Source organism: Aulonocara sp. 'chitande type north' Nkhata Bay, linkage group LG3 (assembly GCF_057382095.1).
Source record: "Aulonocara sp. 'chitande type north' Nkhata Bay isolate Kocher_YH1m ecotype deep benthic linkage group LG3, A_spYH_male_GT1.1, whole genome shotgun sequence".
NCBI classification, from domain to species: Eukaryota; Metazoa; Chordata; class Actinopteri; order Cichliformes; family Cichlidae; genus Aulonocara; species Aulonocara sp. 'chitande type north' Nkhata Bay.
Window position 1 is genome coordinate 2,533,343 of NC_141346.1, and position 20,896 is coordinate 2,554,238.

Genomic DNA, 20,896 nt, shown 5'->3' on the forward strand with positions numbered 1-20,896 from the left:
TCGACCATTTCTCACAAAAATTCTTGAAAAGTGGTTGTTTCACACGTCCATCTACACCTAACTGATAATAACCTTTACGAACAGTTCCAGTCTGGTTTCCGTCCTCTGCATAGCACCGAAACTGTTCTTATAAAGATAACAAACAATCTTCTTATGGCAGCTGATTCTGGTCTCCTCTCCATCCTTATTCTCCTTGATCTGAGTGCAGCCTTTGACACCATCTCTCATCCCATTCTTCCTAGCAGATTAGCTTCTATTGGCTTCTCTCATACTCCCTTAGCCTGGTTTAAATCATACCTGTCTGACCGGACTCAGTTCATTCAATTGAAATCCTTCACTTCTCAGCCTTCTCCTCTATCGACTGGGGAGCCCCAGGGATCTGTCCTCGGGCCCCTCCTTTTCATCATTTACCTTCTTCCACTCTGACACATTTTTCGTAAATATACCATTCAGTTGTCTAAGGAGTTTGGAAAGAAAAGCGTCTGGACTTCTTTGAGTTGCTTGAAGACGTTTCACCTCTCATTCGAGAAGCTTCTTCAGTTCTAAGGGTCCAATTGGTGGGGAGTCCCAGATTTAAACCCAGTGGGAGTTTCCCCCCAAAGAGGGACAAAAGGACCCCCTGATGATCCTCTACCTAATCGCATGAGCCAAGGTGTGAAAGCGGGTGTGGGTCCTAATCAGCCAGGGTTTCGGGTGAGCTCATTGTGAAACCTGGCCCCACCCTATCGTGTGATTTCCTGAGGTCAGATGGCCCAGGATGCAAATGGGCGTTAGGGCGTCTGGGAAGGGATCTCAAAACAGGATTATAGATGGCAGAGAGTTGGTGTCGTAAACCACCGCCTCTGTTCAAAGATGGTCGCTCACAGTAGACGTAAATGGCTTCTTTCTGTAATTCACTATTATTTGGCCTTACAAAAAAAATCCATCAACAACCTCCAACGTGTCCAGAGCTCTGCTGCCCGTATTATTACTAGGACTTCCTCTACCCACCACATCTCCCCAATCCTGAAGCAGCTTCACTGGTTCCCTGTTAAATTTCGCATTTATTTTAAAATAATCCTTTATACATTTAAGGCTATTCATTCTGTCTCTCTCCACCATACCTTTCTGATTTAGTACAGATGAAATTCCCATCTCAGTGCCTCAGATCTTCATCTTTTCTTTCTCTCTCTCTGTTCTTTCCGCTTGTCTTATTACAATGGGGGGCTTTTAGTCACTTTTCTTTTTAAGTCCACCCTCAAAACTACTCAAAAAAATTACTCTTATTGTTGTGTATATTTCCAGTTTTTCTGTTTTTGTTTAACATATATCTGCTTTATTTGCTGTACAGTGTTCTTGGGTTTTCTGAAAGGTGCTATTTTTGAATAGAATGTATTATTATTATTAGTAGTAGTAGTAGTATTATTATTATAACAAATCGCAAATTACAGGCCGATTCATGTCAAAAATTTTAGAGAAAATATTGTTTCAGCAACTGCAGACCCATTTAGAGATAAACGGTATAAGTGATAAATTCCAGTCTGGATTCAAACCGCGTCACAGTACCGAAACTGCCCTACTAAGAGTTTTCAATGACCTCCTTCTAATTGCTGACTCTGGGCACTCTGCCATCTTAGTTCTATTAGATTGTGTTTGATCTGTGTTTGGGGGTCTTAATCAGTTATAACTTTCTAGGTAGGGCAATAAAACAAAACATGCTTACTATCTTCTGCTTATTAGAGAGTTCAGTTCAGTTCAGTTCATTTTTATTTCAAACATTTCAAACATGTGCCTTCACAATCATTACAAAATATCATTCCATTATTTGTTTGAAAAGGAGTAGGCTGAAGTATTCACTTATTTGTCCGTACACCCTCAAGTTTTACCTCTCATTCATTTAATTTTTTTTTGTCTTAAATTAAACAAACAACATATGAAACATATGAAGTAAAGCAAAACAAAACAAAACATACATAAATCAAAAACAAGAAATTAGCAAGCCCCACCACAGTATAGTTTCTTTCATATGAAAAATACAGAATGTGTATATTTGCAGATACACAAGTTATGGAAAACAAACAAACCAAACCAAAACAAAAAAAACAAAAAAGAACCACAACACCATTACCAGCAACATTACCGTCCTGGGTTAACCCCGTTTTCTTCATTCTTATACTTATTTAAAATTAGGTTTTTATATTTTACTTTAAACTGTTTTATGTTTTTACTGTCTTTTATTTCTTCCGTTAGACCGTTCCATAATTTAACTCCTGCAATTGAGATAGACATAGTTCTTAAAGTTGTTCTAGCACTTTGTATTTTTAAATTCCATTTCCCTCTTAAGTTATACCCACCTTCTCTTTCTATGAACAATTTACAGATTTCTTTGGGAAGCAATTTATTTCTTACTTTATACATTATTTGCGCTGTTTCAAGATTCACCAAGTCTTGGAATTTAATAGCTTGAGTTCTACAACATAGTCAATTTGGTTTACAACATACATGATATCTCTAAAGCTAGCTTATACAAAATGAGAAAAGTATAAATTTCATGGAAAACATTCAACTCTGAACAAACATTTTCATGTCATAAATTCATGTCTTTCCGTTATAAAGCTAAAAGGGTGCTTTTGTTAGCCCTGCATTCGGTTTTCCCACCGTTTACCCTGACTCTCGCTCTATGGCTGCTGTATACAAAGTAAATTGCCTCAAAACATCTGCATATGTGTGCAATATGATCCAGAAAGGTCTTTTTTTTTGTCTTTCCATGACTTTGTACTTGAAATTGTTTTTTGCTAAGAAATAAACAATGATTCAATATCAAATTCTGACATTGTTTTAATATTAACGGAGGGTGCAAAAGTGATGTAAATTCAATATCAGATTTTGATGTTGATTCAATGGAATTGCCTGATATTGATTTAACATTGTTTCAGTGAATATGTGCTATCTGGGATAAGATGGACCCATGTGTGACACAAGGAAGGAAAATGCAACAGTGGCCAGGCCATGATTTGGTAGTACACCGGAAATTGCTTTATAAGACCTAGCTTGCCTCTTACCTAACCCCGAACAAGCATCCCAGCTACATCAATGATACACCAGATTTCCTGACAATGGTATTGAATGCTGAGCTGTAATCTACAAACAGCATTCTCACATACGTGTCTCTCTTCTCCAGGTGCGAGAGGGCGGTATGTAGTGTCAGGGCTGTGGCATCATCAGTGGACCTGTTGTGGCGGTATGCGAATTGTAGAGAGTCCAGTGAGTCGGGTAGTGCAGAGCAGATGAAGTCCCTGACCTGCTTCTCGAAGCATTTGCTCAAGATGGGGGTCAGGGCTACAGGTCGCCAGTCGTTCAATGAGGAGATGGTGGAGGATTTGGGTACAGGGACGATGGTGGCCATTTTGAAGCAGGCTGGGACTACAGACAGAGAGAGGGAAAGGTTGAAGATGTGTGTGAACACTCCAGTCAGCTGAGCCGCGCATGACTTGAGGACGCGGCCGGGAATCCCGTCCGGACCAGTAGCTTTGCGCGCGTTCACCTTCCTGAAGCACATCCACACATCCTCCTCAGACACAGTGTGCGCACTGACGTCATCCGCGGTGCGCACACTGTCCGGTCTCATGCTGTTCGCTGTGTCGAATCTAGCGTAGAATAAGTTTAAATCCTTGTGTTAACCATTCCTCGCCGTCAGTCCCCTGACCGTGGTCGGGAGACGCGAGGGGAGATGCTTGCTAACTTTTTTAACCATGACACACTCTCTCTCTCTTTTTTTTCTTCTTCCGCTCCCCGCGTTTCCTTCACGCGCATGCTCACACACACATCACATACACTCCTTACTGCACCCAGTCACACACAAGACGGCAATTCCCGCAACACTTGTTACGTTCCCCTGAGGGGTCTAGGTGGTGAGGGGGAAGTAACAAAAAGTGTCCGGGTCAGAAAAAGGAGTCAAGGAGGCAAAAGGGTTCAAATAAATAGTTTTATTAAGGTAGCTCAACTAAAAGAGACGGACAAGCCGCTATCACCATTTAACTGCTCATCGTGTCTGCAGGCTTTGTTAATAAATTTCCACAACAGTAGCCACCTGTACAAGCACACTAAGACAGATTTAATATCATTTTCATCACTACTTATTAACACTTTCCCTCTCTTATTCTTCTGTCCACATTTTAACACATCTCTGTCCATCACTCTTGGTTATACACCACCCACAGCACCTCTTACACACAGACACACTTCTCTTTACTGCATTCCTGTTTCTACACACTTCGTACTGCATGTATTCTTTCCCATATTTCTGAAAGAGAAAAAATAGATAAATCATGCAATCAAAACCTGGATTTGCGCGGACTAGGCAGAGGGATGCCTCCTATGGCCGTACTGCTGAGCTCAGCTTTGCGGACAAGCGTGTTCACCGTCCGGCCTTTTCCTTGTGGTGCAAAAGTGCTAAACACCGTAAACTAAGGACAGAGTCCTTTCCCATGACGGTCCTGAGATTAGGCATTGAATTCCTGAGGTTTCCCTCCCAGCGGTCCGTCCAAAAAAAAATAAAACAACAACAAAAAAAACAACAACTCTTTTCTCTGTCGACAGCTCTTTCTTTCTCACACTTGTTTTTTTTTTAACCAGACCAAACTCTATGGCCAAAGAATTAAAATAAAACAAGATAAAAAAATAAAAATTGGGTTTTCACCCGGACCACCTGTAGGGACGCCCCCATTTGCTGGGCCCAGCTGCCATTGTACGAACAAGCGCGTCTGCTGTCCGGCCTTTCTGCCTTTTTTGCTGGTGCAAAACTGCTAAAAAACCATACACTAGAAGGCTGAACTTGTTGAGCTTCTAAGATCCTGCACTTACCACTGCAACAAGAATACCCACTAGAATACCCAAACTAAGTTTCTAGGAACCTGCACCCAATAATTGCAGCAGTAAGGAAGCGAGGCTTTCCCTGTTGGTCCGATTGAAAATGCTCCCAAATCAAAACATCTCACCGTTGCAGATCCTTTTCAGTGCCTCTCTTGGTTCTTTTAAAAATTCCTGCATGTGTGAGTCGCTGAAGCACACACCGCGGTTCCCCCTTTTTGAAAACAACGGTGAGACTGAGGCCATTTTACCTCAGGATGGCCAGTCACTGCGTGCCCGTGATTCAGTGAAACTCACCGGAGGAATCCTGCCGACAACGCCAAATTGTCGTGGAATATTTAACAATAACCTGCAACACAGTCAGTGAGCTTGATTTGAAGTGGGTTTAATAAACACACTGCAATATGGAGAGAGCATCCCAGTGAAACACCAGGACCATCTCTGAATTGTGGCCACCGCCCTCACATCTTCTATACAGACACACAGACAAAGAACATCCACAGACTCTCACATGTTGGTATAGCCCCCCCTCTCACAGGGGGCTATACCTCCTCCCTCACACAGAGAATTATGACCTTGTTTTCTGCTTGGCCGTCACCTAAAGATTTACATCCCTGATAAGCAGGAGTCCCACTATCTGTTTAACGTCTCCCATTACAACGGCCTCCCTGTGGTAACTTTCCACGTGCATGTAAACTAGTGACAGGAGTGCTCTCACTATGGTAAAGTGAGAAAGTGATATTACTATAACTAATGAGATGTGATTAAATATGTGATTAATACTAGAGATGGCACGATACCACTTTTTTATGTCCGATACCGATATAAATTTATCCATAAATTTGGATATCTGCCGATACCGATATGAATCCGATATAGTGTGTTTTAATCAATAAAACTGTTTTTTTAAATATCTTGCTGCATTTTGTATAAGTTCATACTCAAGTTTAAAACAACAACTACACTAAAGCTATTCTGTTATACCTGTATGCAAAAAGAAAAATTTCATAGTTCAGCAATACTGATCAATCTAATAAACTTAAACCTACACCATCCTCCCTTTTCTGGTATTTTAAAGAGTACTTAGCGTAAATATTAAGCAACTTGACTAATAGGGTTCCAACTCCCAGCAACAACAAAAATAAATAAATAAAAAATAGGGAACCACCCCTCACGCTCCACCTCATGATGCTTAATCGACGTAATCAACCTTAATTTGATGCAGTGTGAAAAAATATGCACAGAAATCAATTATTTTTCAAGAAATATTAAATACATTCAACATCTTTCTTCAACAAAATTGGAGACTGCAGAGATGGTACCTTCCCAAAGGAAAAAGTACTATAGCTTACTAGGGTATATATATTAGACTTAATAGTCACTATATACAGTAATTGACTTCTATTCATTTTACATCAAATTAAAACTTTGGGTGTCAGATAATTATTTATTAAAAGCTCGACATTTTAAATGAGAATAAGAAAGAAAAGTATGTCTTTGTGCCCCCTTTTCCCTGTTCATGCCCTATCGGCCCCCCTGGCTAAACTTAGCTAGATCCGCCCCTGCACAGTTACCAGCCGTCAGCTGTAGAAAAAGATCCTGGTGTAGAAAGTAATATTAAATAAATTCTAACAACAGCTTATCAAGCTTAAACGTGCTGCTGTTGTTGTTCAGCCGCTGGTTTCCTCTTTCTGGTGCAAAGTGGGCCAAAAACAAACAAGAGAGACGGACTTGCGACAGAAAAGCCGATCAGCTGATCATTAAGCAGTTTCATGATTGAAGTAGCAGCAAGAAGAGGCAGTCGCTTGTTAAGCTTAACGCAGGAATGCTTTACAAACATTCAGAGATGGACTTACACACTTGCTTTACTTCTCTCGGGGATAACTTTGTCGGAGATGAAATGCCGGGTTGCGAAGCTCCACAAACTATTACGTATCGGTATCGGTATCGGACCGATACCGATACGTAATATCGGATCGGTCCATCTCTAATTAATACATGAGAAAAGAAATCTGCCACCACATTATTTAATTATTTAACATTCAAATTGAGCTAAACAGTCACAGATTCATGTAGTGACTGTGTGCACGTTACAAGACTATTAATAATGACACATTTGTTCCAACAAGCTCTCTGAAACTAATCTTTGTATTTTTCCATGTAACACATCCATCTTCATCCGCTTTATCCGAGGCCGGGTCGCGGGGGCAGCAGCCTAAGCAAAGAGGCCCAGACCTCCTCCAGCTTACACACACAAACACACACATACGCGCACACACACAGACAGGCACACACACACACACACACACACACACACACGTACACACACACGCACACACACACACACGCACGCACACACACACACACACACACACACGCACACACACGCGCACACACACACACACACACGTAAACACACACAGACACACACACACACACACACACACACACACAGGCACACACGTACACACACACGCGCGCGCACACACACACACACGTACACACACACAGACACACACACACACACACGCGCACACACACGCCCGTGCACACACACACACACACACACACACACGTACACGCACACACGTACACACACACACACGCGCACACACACACACGTACACACACACACGCGCGCACACACACACACACACACACACACGTTTCTGTCTGTATTTCCGTGGACGTCACTTGCCAGCTGTCACTCAATGTCTCCCACGAGCACGTTTAGCTCTTTTAATGTTTTGCCCACTTGTTGCCCACTTGTTGCCCACTTGTTGCCCACTTGTTGCCCACTTGTTGCCCACTTGCACCTTTTTGTTTTTGTCTAAACCTGCACAAAGACAGAAATGTGGCATGAGGCCAGTCTCAGCGGTGCATTCACAGCACTATATTTTCCATTCTGCCGATTATTAATAATGAAGCCTGTTATTAAAGAAGCACTAATAATACTGGAGCTGTTAACACACACGCTTACACACATGTGAGCAGAAAAAGTATCTTTATTCAAATGCAGGTTTAAACCTCAGGACCAGCCACACCTTCTTCAAACTGTGAGACGAAGAATACAAGTTAGTAAAAGCTCAAAGTTCTTTGCATTGATGCTGTGAACATGAACGTGTGTGAAAGGTGTGTGTTGTTACAGCTTCGTACCTGCAGCTCACGAGACAAACATGTATTGGGTCTCAGCCTGGTCACCTGACAGAAACATGGTAGAAAAACATGAACGTGTCATTTCTCTGAGTCACTGATGGAAACATCAGCTTGTATGAACTGTTCAGTCTGATGGATCCTCTGAAGTGTGTCAGTGTGCTGTTGGAGTAAAGCTTAGTTAGACTTGGACCTGGTTGGTAGTAGTCATAGATCTTGACCACGGCTGGCTTCAGGTTGTCCACTGGGAGCTCCTGGATGATCTCTAAGCTGTGGTTGATGGGTGTGTCCTTTGATAACTGGACGAGACAGAAACAATCGCAGACACAGTTTGTCCCAAAGATCATCATCTGGTGTCCCCACGGTGACTTTCACTTACCTCCTCTAAGTACACCAGAACGTGATCCTCCTTTTGCTCAACACGACTCACCAGGAGGCCACGTTTGAGCTGTGAGGAGATGACATCATTTTATTATTATCCTCACAATTATCACATGAGATGCACTCGTTGGTAGAATCTGTCTAATTACTCACACTCTTCAAAGACTCGGGGTCTGGGGAAAATCCAGAGAGCATTTTGATGTCCAGGATCACCATGTTTGTAGTTTCCTCCTTTCCACTGTACCTGTGTTTGAACAGTGTGATTATACTGACCTGTGTGCACACTTGCTTTTCATCTACCAGCAGTTCCTCCACACGGGTAAAGAGCGCTCCTCTCACCTGTCACATACTTACAGTGATTGTATTTGCACAGTGAATTTGGGTCTAGCAGCTTCACTGGTGGTGTTGACCTCTAGTTGGACTTTCACACTGAGAGTGGTGACATCAGCAGGTGTTGGGATGTTGTAGGTGGCAGAAATCTGGGAAACACACTTGGGTCACGTGTGGAACAGAACTAATCACACCTCAATGCACCCTGCTGTCACTGTTCTACACCATGACACATATTAGCACACATACTTTTATAGTCATACCTATATGTCTATATTCATCTTAATATGAGGATCTCTGTTATATCTACACTCATTTATACGAGTGCTTGATGTTTGTTGTATATTTGCTGCTATGACAACTCAGTTTCCCTCTGGGATTAATAGTTTCCCTGATTCTGATACAGACAGAAAGTTCATTTATTTTTGCTCAGTTCTCCAATTTAGTTTAAAATAGCATTGTACTCTCTACAGTTATTACTGCCAGGTCTAATGTCTTTATTGTGTATGACAATACATGTGCAAGATGAGCTTTATTACATGTGACAATGCTAATGCTCTCTGAAGTTGTATAAGGAAAAAGAAAAAGAAGAAACCCTTTCTCTGACATCAACCAGGAGCTTCTCACGTGATGCTGTCACTGACCTGCACTGAAGCACATGCAGTGCCCTTCACCTCCAGGCTGTATTTTCCTGACACGTCCTGCAGCGCCTCCTCCTGGTAGAGCAGTTTGTTGCCCTGATTTACATCAAACGTCAGCTGACTGCTGGGAGCCTGAACTGTCACTGTGCTCCAACCTTCAGCACTGAACACCAGAGTGGAGTAGAGAGCCAGAGCCTGAAGAGCCACCACCGTGTCCTACAGGATGGATTCATTGTGGTTAACACACACAGCATATGTCTCCATATTTCATGGGCTTAAGTGGAATAGACATTAAGTTAAAACAGCCTGTGTCACTTTGAGACCCTCTCACAAAAGAGATCCTTAATCTCAAGTTTTCCAAAGTTCACTTCCTGGTTAAATAAACGTTAAACAGGTTAAAATATCTTTAACTGAGAATTATCAAAGTATAGAAATTACAGGTATAAACTCGCAGGTGATCTGTTATTTACAGGCTGTTACGTGTAGTTGGTACAGAAGTCTGAGGTAACATTGCTATTCTGTAAAAACAATGAATTTTTAGACAAAACTTAAATGTCATATTCTAACTAAAGAATAAAACTTCTCTGCCTGGCTAAAACAAATCTGTTTTACATATCTGATAGAAAACTGAAAGCTTCAGTATTATTTCTTTTGTCCCTGGTTTTGTCTAAGACTGTACTCAAAGATGAGCTTCATACTGTTCGGGTGGTGTCGTACCTGAGTGGAGGAGAAGCCTCCGTAATAGTTCTGCTGCCCAGTCAGCCACCTGATAATACCAGAGGCATATCCCAGATCCTCAGCAGTCGGGGAGGCGCTGAGTTTGGCCAACAGCACATAAGAACTGATCTCCACTGACAGGGAGGCTGATGTTTCTGCTGCTGTCTGAGACCAGTAGAGGAAACCTCCTACAAACACAATAACAGTCACGGTGATGCTAATGAAGCCTGAATGATGTCCTGCTAAAGGATGACTCACCTTCCCTCACTGCAACTGTGTCTAAGTGCTGCAGAAGGTGAGCACGGGTCTCCACGTCTCCTGCCAGAGTGAACACATAGGCCAGCAGAGCTGTAGTGTAGGTGTTGCTCAGGTCACTGAGAGACTCCTTGAGACAAGCCAGGCTCTTGTTCATCACAGGATCCTTTAAAAGATCAAAACAAAGAACTTTAATGGACAAACAGAAACCTTCTTTCATTAAACCCAGTGTGAGAAGAATAGGAGGCAGAGTTCCTGATTCAGTCACTCAAAACATCAACGTGATAATAGAAAACACAGCAATTAGAGGAAAGTACAGATAAAGCAAAGACTGGAGCAATCTTCTAGTAGTATTTACAATATAAAGAACATATTGAAAAAACACTGTACAGGTTGGGTGGTGATACCAGTTCTTGCTGGTGAGAGTTCAGGTATGTGGATGACACCTGGGTGAAAATCAATTCTCAGGACGTTCCACAATTCACAGATCACATTAACTCAGTGGAACGACACATCAAATTCACCAGGGAGGATATGAAAAGTGTCAGGTTAGTCTTCTTAGACTGTGAGATTTCCATCAGGAATGGGGGACATTTAAAAGCTGATGTGTACCGTAAACCTAAGCTCCAGCCGATCCAGGAGAGAAGGACAACCGCTGCCTAAGTGAAAACCTGTAGTGATCCCGTATGTGTCAGAAGTATCGGAGCAGCTGAGGCACATTTTTTTCTAAACACTGTGTCTCTGTGGCTTTTAAACCCCAAAACACGCTGCGCCAAAAATTGGTCCACCCCAACGCAAACAGAGTAACATAGTGCACGCTGTTAAGTTCCAGGAGGATTGCCAGGATCTATACATCGGGGAAATCAAACCACCTCTGGCTAAGAGGATGGCACAACACAGAAGAGCCACCTCGTCAGGCCAGGACTCTGCAGTCTATTCACACCTACAGGCCAGTGGACACTCTTTCAATGATGAGGATGTAACAACCTGGACAGGGAGGAACGCTGGTTTGAGTGTAGGGTCAAGGAGGCCATTTACGTGAAAAAGGAAAGACCATCTCTGAATCGAGGAGGGGGCATAAGGGTACATCTGTCACCATCTTACAATGCTGTGATTGCAGCCATTCCCCAACTCTCTGTGAATGGTACTGATGGCCATTGATCAGTGGTCTTTGATCAGTGGGTTTTGGTCAGTGGTTGTTGATCAATGGTCATGAGAATTTGCATAATTATGATTAAGGAAGTGACCTCCCAGCCCATTGTTCCTTCAGTGGGCTAGTTTCAGTCATTATGCAAATGTAATGTATGCAAATGTACATGAATAGGATGAGGGACCTATGGAATCTTCGATACCCAGCATCCACATTGACGGCGAAAACACTAATAGCTCAGTGTTCCAACATTCGAAAGAAGGGTATTGCTCTCACAGCTAGAGATTGACGAGGTGCAACACAAATGCTACGGCAAGGGGGAGCCAGGACGACAGGTCAGGGGGGAGATGTCATCACCTCCACCCGAGATTTGTACCAAGCCCCAAGTGCTATAGTGCAAGAGGAAGTGACCTGAAAGATAGGATCATGGCAAAACTTGAAAACTGGATTCCCCGTAGCTGGTTACCAAGATGTGAAGATCTGCTAGATGATGTAAATGCGATACATACAGCCACGATTATCGAGACTAACAAGCTGATCTACAGTACAGCAGCAGTGATCAGAGAGATGCTTGGCTACAGGTTGAACAGCCACAAGGAGAAGGAGACTAGAGGCTAAGATCAAGGAGGGAGGTTAGTGTGAGATTATTTTGTTATCATATGTTACCTTATATATGAGATCAAAGTAGTTGCATTATAATATGGTATGTAGTTTTAGTTTGCATTAGACCTCTGACTTAGAAGAGTGTGAAAATCATTAGATCTGTTGGATTGACCTGTATTATGTTGAATGTCTTACATTGTTTCAAAGGAGTTGTTAGGATAATGGATGTTATTTTAATCTCACTGATATCATTTACATGCACTGTTGTAGGTTCATTATTACTTCATTAGTCTGCATCAGTTTATCAGTTTCTTAGTTTCTTAGTAAATCGGCTACAAGGTAATTCTCCACCAGCTTACTTTCTCTCTGCTTAAACTGTTGCAACATCACCACTCCACTCGAGCTGGACTGTTACATTCAGTTTTGCACGTAGTCGGGCCTCACTAACGTGCACATATATACAGACTTATGAAAGACATGCACGTTCCCTCACATACACACTTATTAACAAAGGGAGGTCGTCTCAGGACATCTCCTCTAGTTGGACTCACAGTTTCACAAAATGCACAACAGATCACACACTTGTTTTTCTCTAAAAGTACCATCTGATGTCTATATAAGGAGAACTTTTGGGATTGTGGGGACTTGATATCATTTCCAGTAAGGTCTGTGTGACGTCATCATGAATAATATAAAAGATATGGAGAGCCGCCGCCCGGCGGAGATCTGTGGCTGTACGCTTGTCTTCCCATGCTTCTGTCTTAGAAGTGTGTAATAAAGATCACTATTCTGGCATCTACTGAGACCATGCAGTCGTTTGTCTTCTCCTCAAAACTCGAATCATGACATTAGCCAACTATCGGAGCTGCAGAAAGGTGTGACAAAGACGGTGCCCAAGAAGAAGTTTAGCAAGCTGTCCATGGAAACTGCCAAACAACGACTAACAGCCTTGGCCAGCACCTTGCCATACACTAGTATGGCTCACGTCTACTGGTGGAAGAAGCTGACTGCACTCCATGAGCGTCTGGCAGCATAAATTAACCAGCTGTTAGGTGACGAGAGACACCCAGAATGGCTAACTGTAGGGCGGACAGTCCTGAAGGGATCGGTCCCATCCAACTAGGCCAGACAGTCTTGGAGGGATCGATCCCATCGGTCCCATCCAACTACTGACCAATAACCTGCCTCAGTACCACATGGAAGCTCCTGTCAAGCATCATAGTGGCTAAGATGAACAGACACATGTTCCTGTGCCCCACTCATTGGCAAGAATACCAGAGGTGCAAAACACCAGCTACTTGTAACAATCAGCCGAGACTGCCTGGATTGATTACAAGAGGGTCTATGACTTAATGCCCCACAGCTGGATCCTGGAATGCCTAGACCTGTACAAGATCAACAGGACTTTAAGAGCCTTCATCACGAACTCAATGGGGATGTGGCATACAACACTAGAGGCCAACTTCAAGCCCATAGCACAATCATCATCTATGAAGGAGATGCTCTGTCCCTACGGATACTGACAGAATAGAGCAGTTGTCAGCCATCTCCTGTACGTGGATGACATCAAGCTGTATGCAAAGAGTGAACGAGACATCGATTCACTGATCCACACCACCAGGATATAAAGCAATGACATTGGAATGTCATTTGGACTGGAGAAATGTAGTCGGATGATAACAAAGAGTCAGAACTGAGGGAATCGAACTACCAGAAGGCAAAATTGCAGACATAGAGGACAGCTACAAGTACTCCAACAGGCAAATAGGAACCCCAAAGAGGCTGCTGGGAAAGCTGCTACAACCAAGTACCTGCAGAGGGTCAGGCAAATCCTGAGGAGTCAGCTGAATGTTAGGACAGGATCCAGCCTATCAAAACTTACGCCCTGCCCATCATCAGGTACCCTGCTGGGATAATAAACTGGCAAAAGGAGGAGATAGAAGCCACTGACATCAATACAAGAAAGTTCCTAACCATGCATGGAGGGTTTCACCCCAAGTCCCGCATGCTAAATGGAGGGAAGGAGGCCAGGGACTGGTGAGTGTCAGCACCACATTCCAAGATGAAACAACGAATATCCACGAGTACGGGGAAGATGGCCCCAACTGACCGCATGCTCAGTGAATACCTCAGCCAGCAGAAACTCAAGAAAGAGGAGGAAGGCGAGGAACCATCATGGAAGGACAGGCCCTGCACAGTATGTTACCACCGGCAGATAGAGGAAGTAGATGATACCCAGAAATCCTACCAGTGGCTGGAAAAAGCTGGACTGAAAGACAGCACGGAAGCACTAATCATGGCAGCACAGGAACAAGCTCTGAGTACAAGATCCATAGAGGCTGGGGTCTATCACACCGTGCAAGACCCCAGGTGCCCATGAGACAATCCAGCACATACCAGCAGGGTGCAAGACTGCTGGTTAAACCTAACTCCATGGCTCAGCAGCTCAAACTCTACTCCTTTTTTTGTTGAATACCTTGATATTCTTTGAGTCTACTCACATGTTGGGATGTATTCATTTCCAAGAAGGCAGCAGTAACGTACGCACTGAGAGTCACTTCATCAGATACACCACCCTGTCAACAGAAGACATCATAGACACTTTATCATCAGTGCACCAACATTCAGGGATATGAAGTCATGAAAATGATTTTCAGCTGCATGTGGTTTTAGTATCATCAATGTCTTCATGCATGTTCAAACATCCAGCTAAAGAGATGAACGGGAAGTTGATTTTGTTCATCTGGACATTGTATTTCCAGTGAGATGGATGTTTCTTCACCTCGGGTTTCCCCAGCCTTATAAACAGTTTGTGTAGTCATCTACTAATCAGAAGGTTGGTGGTTTGATTCCCAGCTGCTCCAGCCTGCATGCCAAATATTTGTGGGCAAGATACTAATCCCAAGTTGGTCTCTAGTGCATACTTTGTATTTAGTATAAATATGTGTGAATGCTACATAGAAAGCAGTGCTGGTGTGAATGGAACAAGATGTATGGAAATTATTTCTTGAATAAAATAATAGAATATACTGGTGTGAGCTATTACAGTATGTAGTACAGTGTTTTCCATGTATGCATGACATTATTAATAAAATTTGTTAAATCCACACTGGAGGCTGTTTCCACAGTCTAACAGCGAAGAACTGCAGGTTACCTTCATTCCGTTGTTGAAGAGTTTCCCAGACTTTTCAAAACAGCCATTTTCTTGTTGTTTATGTTGCAGCCAGGTCTTAGACTCTTCGATCTTTCTGGGATCAATAAAGATGAAAGACTGAGCTTTGGCAAAACTTCTTACCACAAACGCAGTCAGCCTGACAAAAAGAAAACAACACTTACACGTCTTACAATGATGGAAATGTTTGGCTGTGAGGTCACATTAAGAGAAAGAAATACTGATCATTTTGAAAATAAAGTTGAAATTTCAAGGTTAAATTTGAAAATGTATTTTGAGACAAAAGCAGAAATGTGGATATCACAGTTATTTCAGGACAAACTGCTTTACCCTCTGAATTAGTGAAATCGTACTTCAGACTCAGTTTTAGTAACAAGGAAGGAACTGATGTCACTTGTAGCAATAAAAACAGCGTGGCAGTAAGTATAAGTACACTGAAAAGCAGAAAGTGGTGCAGAAAGCTGCATGTGGTTAGATTTGTATAAAAGGAAATGGCTGCTAATGTACAGATGCAAGGATACCGATGGTTCCACGCTCGTGGAATAAAGAGGATCTATGCTGTATCACAAGACCACTGATTTATTTCACTACATCTACTCAAGGCATTTTATACAGGGTGTAGCAGTCGTTTGAAACAACAACTGTAATCATTTCAACTGTTTTCTTAGATTTGAATTTGACTTTTTTCACAAAACAGTATTAAGACTTTATTATTGAAATAGCATTTAGATGTTTTCTTAAAGTAAAATAACTTTAAGCTTTAAAATTCGACTTTATTCTAATAATGATCAATAACATTTTTATGTGGCTCTAATGCTCCTTCCTACCTACTAAATTACACAGTATTAACCAAAAGGTATTGTTAATGTTGGCTTAGTCAAAGGATTAAATGGAGAATTATTTTAAGTATTAGAGGTAGACATGTTTATGTTATTAATGGGTAGTCAAACTTCAAGAAACGTCTTCTGTTTGGTGGGATATTTAAAAACCAGTGTAACCTCTCTGGTTTGTGACATGTTTGATCAGTGATGTTCTCACCAAGTGTTTCCTGGTCCTGTTCCAAATGTGGTGTAAGCACCGTCAGCACTTTTGTAGTTGAGCTGTCTTTGGTATCCTGTAACAACAGGGACACCATGATCGAGACATTGTTGCTATGGTGATGATTGGACTCCATTTGTTTATGGATCTGCATGTGTACATCGAGATTTGGGAAATTCAATGACTCTTGCTGACAGATGAGGAAAATGACACATTTGACCAGAAACTGCGGCTAATGTTCTGCCTCCTGTCGGCTTGTTTCTTGAACCGTGTGTGTTGAAGTGATTCAAATGATTTCCTTCTTAGAGGAAACAATAAAAACTTGCCACTGGTGAGGAAGTTAGTAGCTTTTTCCATGATGGCTGCGGTGAGCTGCTGTGTGCCTTTCAGGTAGTGGAGGATGTAGATGTTGGGGGCCAGGAGAGCCATGTTCTGCTCCCCACATCCATACGGCATCTGCAGCAATCCATCCAGGTTCTTCAGAGCCCGGCCGAGGATGTCACCTGATCAAAAACATTGATTCACTAAAACTAACAAAACTAGCGTAAAACAACTTTGTATTATTGGGCAGAGATAACCTGAATACTTCAATATGCAATTTTAAATGATGATTTCATTTGCTGAGCGAAAAAACATCCAAACTGAAAATCAAAGATTGACTGTGATTAACCAAATATTTCTGGGAAGACTGAGTTTCATTTCACCAACCAGACCCAGGCCTGATTAAGGCCAGACCTGCTGGATCAAGAAATCACTCAAGTACAATCTGTTTGACAAAGGGAAGCAGGCTAAAAGATGTCCAGAAGAAACACGTCGTTGCCATGACCAAAAGAAATTCAAAAATAGGCGGGAAGTCTTGAGATCTATCAGTTTGGACAGGGTTAAAAAACAATTTCTACAGCTTTGGAGCGCCAGTGCACCATGTTGGAACCCATTATCCACCAACTGAGAAAACTAGAAAAGATGTGGCCGAAATTACCCCATCGCACATCGACGACTCACCGAAAAAGTCAAGCGAATCCCAACAACACCCAGAACTGAAGGCCTTGCCTTCCTCTGTAAAGGTCAGAGTTTACGATTCAACAATACAAAGGAGACGGGGCAAAAACAGCATTCATGGACAAAACCACTGCTGACCAAGAAGAACACAAAAGCTTATCTCACATTTGTCAAAAAAACATCTCCATGCGCCACAAGATATTTGGGAGAATATTTTGTGGACTGAAGAGAAAAAGTTTTGACTTTTGTTGCATTTGGCTTAAAAGTGACGCATCATTTCATAGAAAGAACATCATACCAACAGCGGTGGTAGCAGTGTGATGCTCTGGGGCTGTGTGGCGTAGCTTTGTCTGCGGCTCAGCTGCAGGGGAGGGGTGGGGCATTGGGTTCAGGCGGTTAGCGACGGAGGAGTCTGGTTAAGGCAGCTGGTGCCCAGTGTTAAATCATGCCTCTGCCGTTTCAGTAGCTCGCCACGACCTGGAGGGAAGAACTCTCTACCAGGAGAATGTCCAGCTATCAGTTTGTGCCTTAAATCTAAAACTTGGGCATTTAACCTTCTGGGGTCAGGGTATAATTGGCCGTTTTTGACTACTTTTGATTTTACCTCTATAGCTCACCTTTAAAAACTGTTTATCTTGCCTTGTTTGGTATCGTTACTTTCAGCACAGCTTTAAATATCTGAAATTTGAGTAATTTTTTCATTTTGGTATACTATATTAGCACAATTGATCTAAATTCAGACAAAAATGTCAAAATCCGAGTAGAAAAAGTTAAATTTTTTACTGTAAAACCCACAAACATGTTTAATGAATCATTTTCATAACTTGAAATGCAAATAGAAAGAATAAAATTATGCACAAATTTTGCAAACAACAAAGTTATATGGTACTATTTACCTAAAAATGCAGCCCAGGCCTCAGGCGTTTTTACATAACCATTTAAATCTATTTACAGAACAATCAGTTCTGCATCAAATAAGAAGGCACACAAATGATTTGTGTTCAGTATAAGACAGAGGAGAACAGCACAGGCCTAAACCAGGTCTGACAGCAGGAGGAGCATCAGTCCAGTTTTCCATGTGGGAACAGCGTTTACACTGGAATCTGCCTTTGACGGCGTTTTTGGAGCAAATGTGACATTCAGCAGTATAACTGACACACAATACAACACAATAACTACACAACACACTAACTACAGCCTCCAAACACGCTAAACGTCACTAATGTGTGACATATGAAAACTCGCTCTCTCTCTCTTTTGCTCGCTTTCCGTCACTACTAAAAATGCCGTTCTCCTTAAATAACCAAGCGTCACATGTTGCCATATCATTTTTTGATTGGCTGACATGGTAAACTCTAACACCAATGGGGAAGGAGTGTTTTTTATTTTTCTTTTTTCACGCACAAGCAGAGAGTGGTTGCTAGCGCTGTCTGTAGAAAACGCCGTTTTTACCGTTCTTCCTGCTGTAAACGCCACTGTTTTGTTCAGAAAAAAACTTTATGTGTATTTTTTATCATAACTCTGGTTTTACGTGGTCCATCGACACAATTCAAGAACTGGTATATAGTCTGAAGTCCGTTACTTTCGACCAACAAAACAACCTGAAGAGTCGGTTGGGAGCTGAAAGAGCCGGCTCTTTTTAATGCGCCGAGCCGAAAGAGCCGGTTCTCCAACAAGAGAAAGAAATCCCCTCACTATCTTGTAGCTGTGTCGTCTTAAATTGGTCATGTGATTTTGACGTGTCGGCGCATACGTCGACCCCAGAGGGTTAAGATGGAAAATGATCCAGGACACCAGAAAGTGGTCGAGTCAAAATCTGGACTTAAATCCTACTGACATGATTCTGCATGACCAGAACGATTGCGCTGGAAAACCCTCTGGTGTGACTGGGCCAAAACTCAGCGTTTCAAACAACACTTATGACTAAAGCTAGACTGCAGTTCTTCCTGCACAGAATGGCACAAACAGCCTTTTTGGGGTCCATTTCTTTTTCACACAAGGCCAGGAAGACGTGGGTCTATCTATAAATGAAATCATCTTTTAAAAGCTGAATACGGTTTTTACTTTTACTTGAACATGACGTCTCTTTTATTTTCTGTTGTTTTCGTAATTTGCCTTTTTAACAAAGCTTTAACCTGCCATATTTTTATTTGGCTGAATCAAAATTGAGATGAAATGATGAGGTTTACCCAGGACTGATACAGAAGTGCGGGCAGATCCTTCTATCACATTCTCAGGCAGATGTATCTCTGCTTCCTCCGTCAGCGGGCTTCCTGTGTACAGACACAACAAACGTCCAATCAGGAAGTCACGACTACAACAGTTACTGTCCAAAGTCACCAGGTGGCCTGATCTTCAGCACATATCGTTACATTTTGTGAAAGTAAAAGATGAAAATTTGGCACATTTTATGTACACAGTGCACTCCACTGCTAACTTTGAGCATTTAGGTCATTTCTTTATTTAAACTTTGTAACTGATGGAAATCATACTGACCTTTTGGACAAAGAAGCCAGTTGTATGTCTTTGTCGTCTCAGTTCCCTCGGCCTGAAGAAAAATATCTTTAAAATGAGTAACAATTTAAATTTTATGAGTAAAAATGTTTTTCTCGTCTCGTATTTATGACACTGACCTTCACTATGAGAGATTTGGTGACCACGTCGATGCGACCTCTGTCTGGTACGCTCACAACCTCATTATCGCATGACACATGGGACGCTACGGCCTCAGCAGACACAGTCACATTCACAGCCCCTAAAAGCAGCAGCACAGGTCACCTTCTTTGTCTCTCCATTAAAATAAAGGTTACCGAGGTTATTTTACAGATTTTGTAGAAACTAGAAGGAAATGTGTTGGGACAAAAGGAGGCGGTTAACTGTGATCACACTAGATCTAAATCTAGATTTAATGTTGGTTCTAAATCGAAGGTAAGATCAATTACAATTGGAAATTTTACTGCATCAGGCATGAAAAACATGAGCTGAAAAAAAAAACAGTCCAAAATGATGTCAGGGTTGCTGCTGAGTCCTGCTGGAGGCCAAAGTACTGCAAATCATAAGATCCATTTAAGATTAAGAAGAAATCATTTGCATGGCAATGCAACTGCAAACAGTCTGTTCTAATGATACTGTGCAAGGGAAGCATGCATAATGAATTGAAAGGAAGGTTTCAAAATGACTTGTAATTGGCTAAGACAGCTGCATTAAGTAAAGCATGAGGATGGAGGCAGCTGCTGCCCTCAGACTGGAGGTATAGACGTTCTGCCCCACTCCCTACAACCCCCACGTTTAGCCTTCCAAACACAGGGGTTATATTCTGGATTTGCAGCAGCATTTGACTGTCTACATGTCCTAGCTCTACACTGCACACTCACTGTCGTCTAATGCACACACAGCTTTCTAAATTCCATGAATATAGCTTATTGGGTCTCAGATTCTCTCATTTCATTATGATAACTTATATTTCAGCAGTATTTCTCACATAGTGTTTTTATAATTGCTCTTTATTGTTTTAATCTCATTTATTCTATTTAGCCATCTTATGTGGATTCTTTTTAAGTCACTTCCTGAGAGTTCACTTCCTGCTTCTGGGTGCTGCACTTGGGTCGT

At 42.1% G+C, this 20,896-nt stretch overlaps 1 protein-coding gene and 1 pseudogene across 2 annotated transcripts in view; one reads left to right on the forward strand and one right to left on the reverse strand.

The window, feature by feature from the left end:
• Window positions 1-20,896, forward strand: part of LOC147333479 (uncharacterized) — a 167,981-nt pseudogene that overhangs the window by 77,401 nt on the left and 69,684 nt on the right. The window lies entirely within an intron of this gene.
• Window positions 7,836-20,896, reverse strand: part of LOC147333482 (alpha-2-macroglobulin-like) — a 32,266-nt gene continuing 19,205 nt past the window's right edge. The window contains exons 21-36 of the mRNA XM_086266930.1: window positions 19,921-20,042; window positions 19,784-19,835; window positions 19,477-19,560; window positions 16,615-16,791; window positions 16,289-16,364; window positions 15,233-15,389; window positions 14,580-14,654; window positions 10,329-10,491; window positions 10,071-10,258; window positions 9,357-9,569; window positions 8,737-8,861; window positions 8,536-8,626; window positions 8,381-8,449; window positions 8,195-8,300; window positions 8,005-8,049; window positions 7,836-7,902 (exon numbers count right to left, since the gene is read on the reverse strand). Coding sequence (XP_086123056.1) covers window positions 8,012-8,049; window positions 8,195-8,300; window positions 8,381-8,449; window positions 8,536-8,626; window positions 8,737-8,861; window positions 9,357-9,569; window positions 10,071-10,258; window positions 10,329-10,491; window positions 14,580-14,654; window positions 15,233-15,389; window positions 16,289-16,364; window positions 16,615-16,791; window positions 19,477-19,560; window positions 19,784-19,835; window positions 19,921-20,042 — 1,736 coding nt within the window. The 3' untranslated portion in view covers window positions 7,836-7,902; window positions 8,005-8,011. The remainder of the gene's footprint in view (window positions 7,903-8,004; window positions 8,050-8,194; window positions 8,301-8,380; window positions 8,450-8,535; window positions 8,627-8,736; window positions 8,862-9,356; window positions 9,570-10,070; window positions 10,259-10,328; window positions 10,492-14,579; window positions 14,655-15,232; window positions 15,390-16,288; window positions 16,365-16,614; window positions 16,792-19,476; window positions 19,561-19,783; window positions 19,836-19,920; window positions 20,043-20,896) is intronic.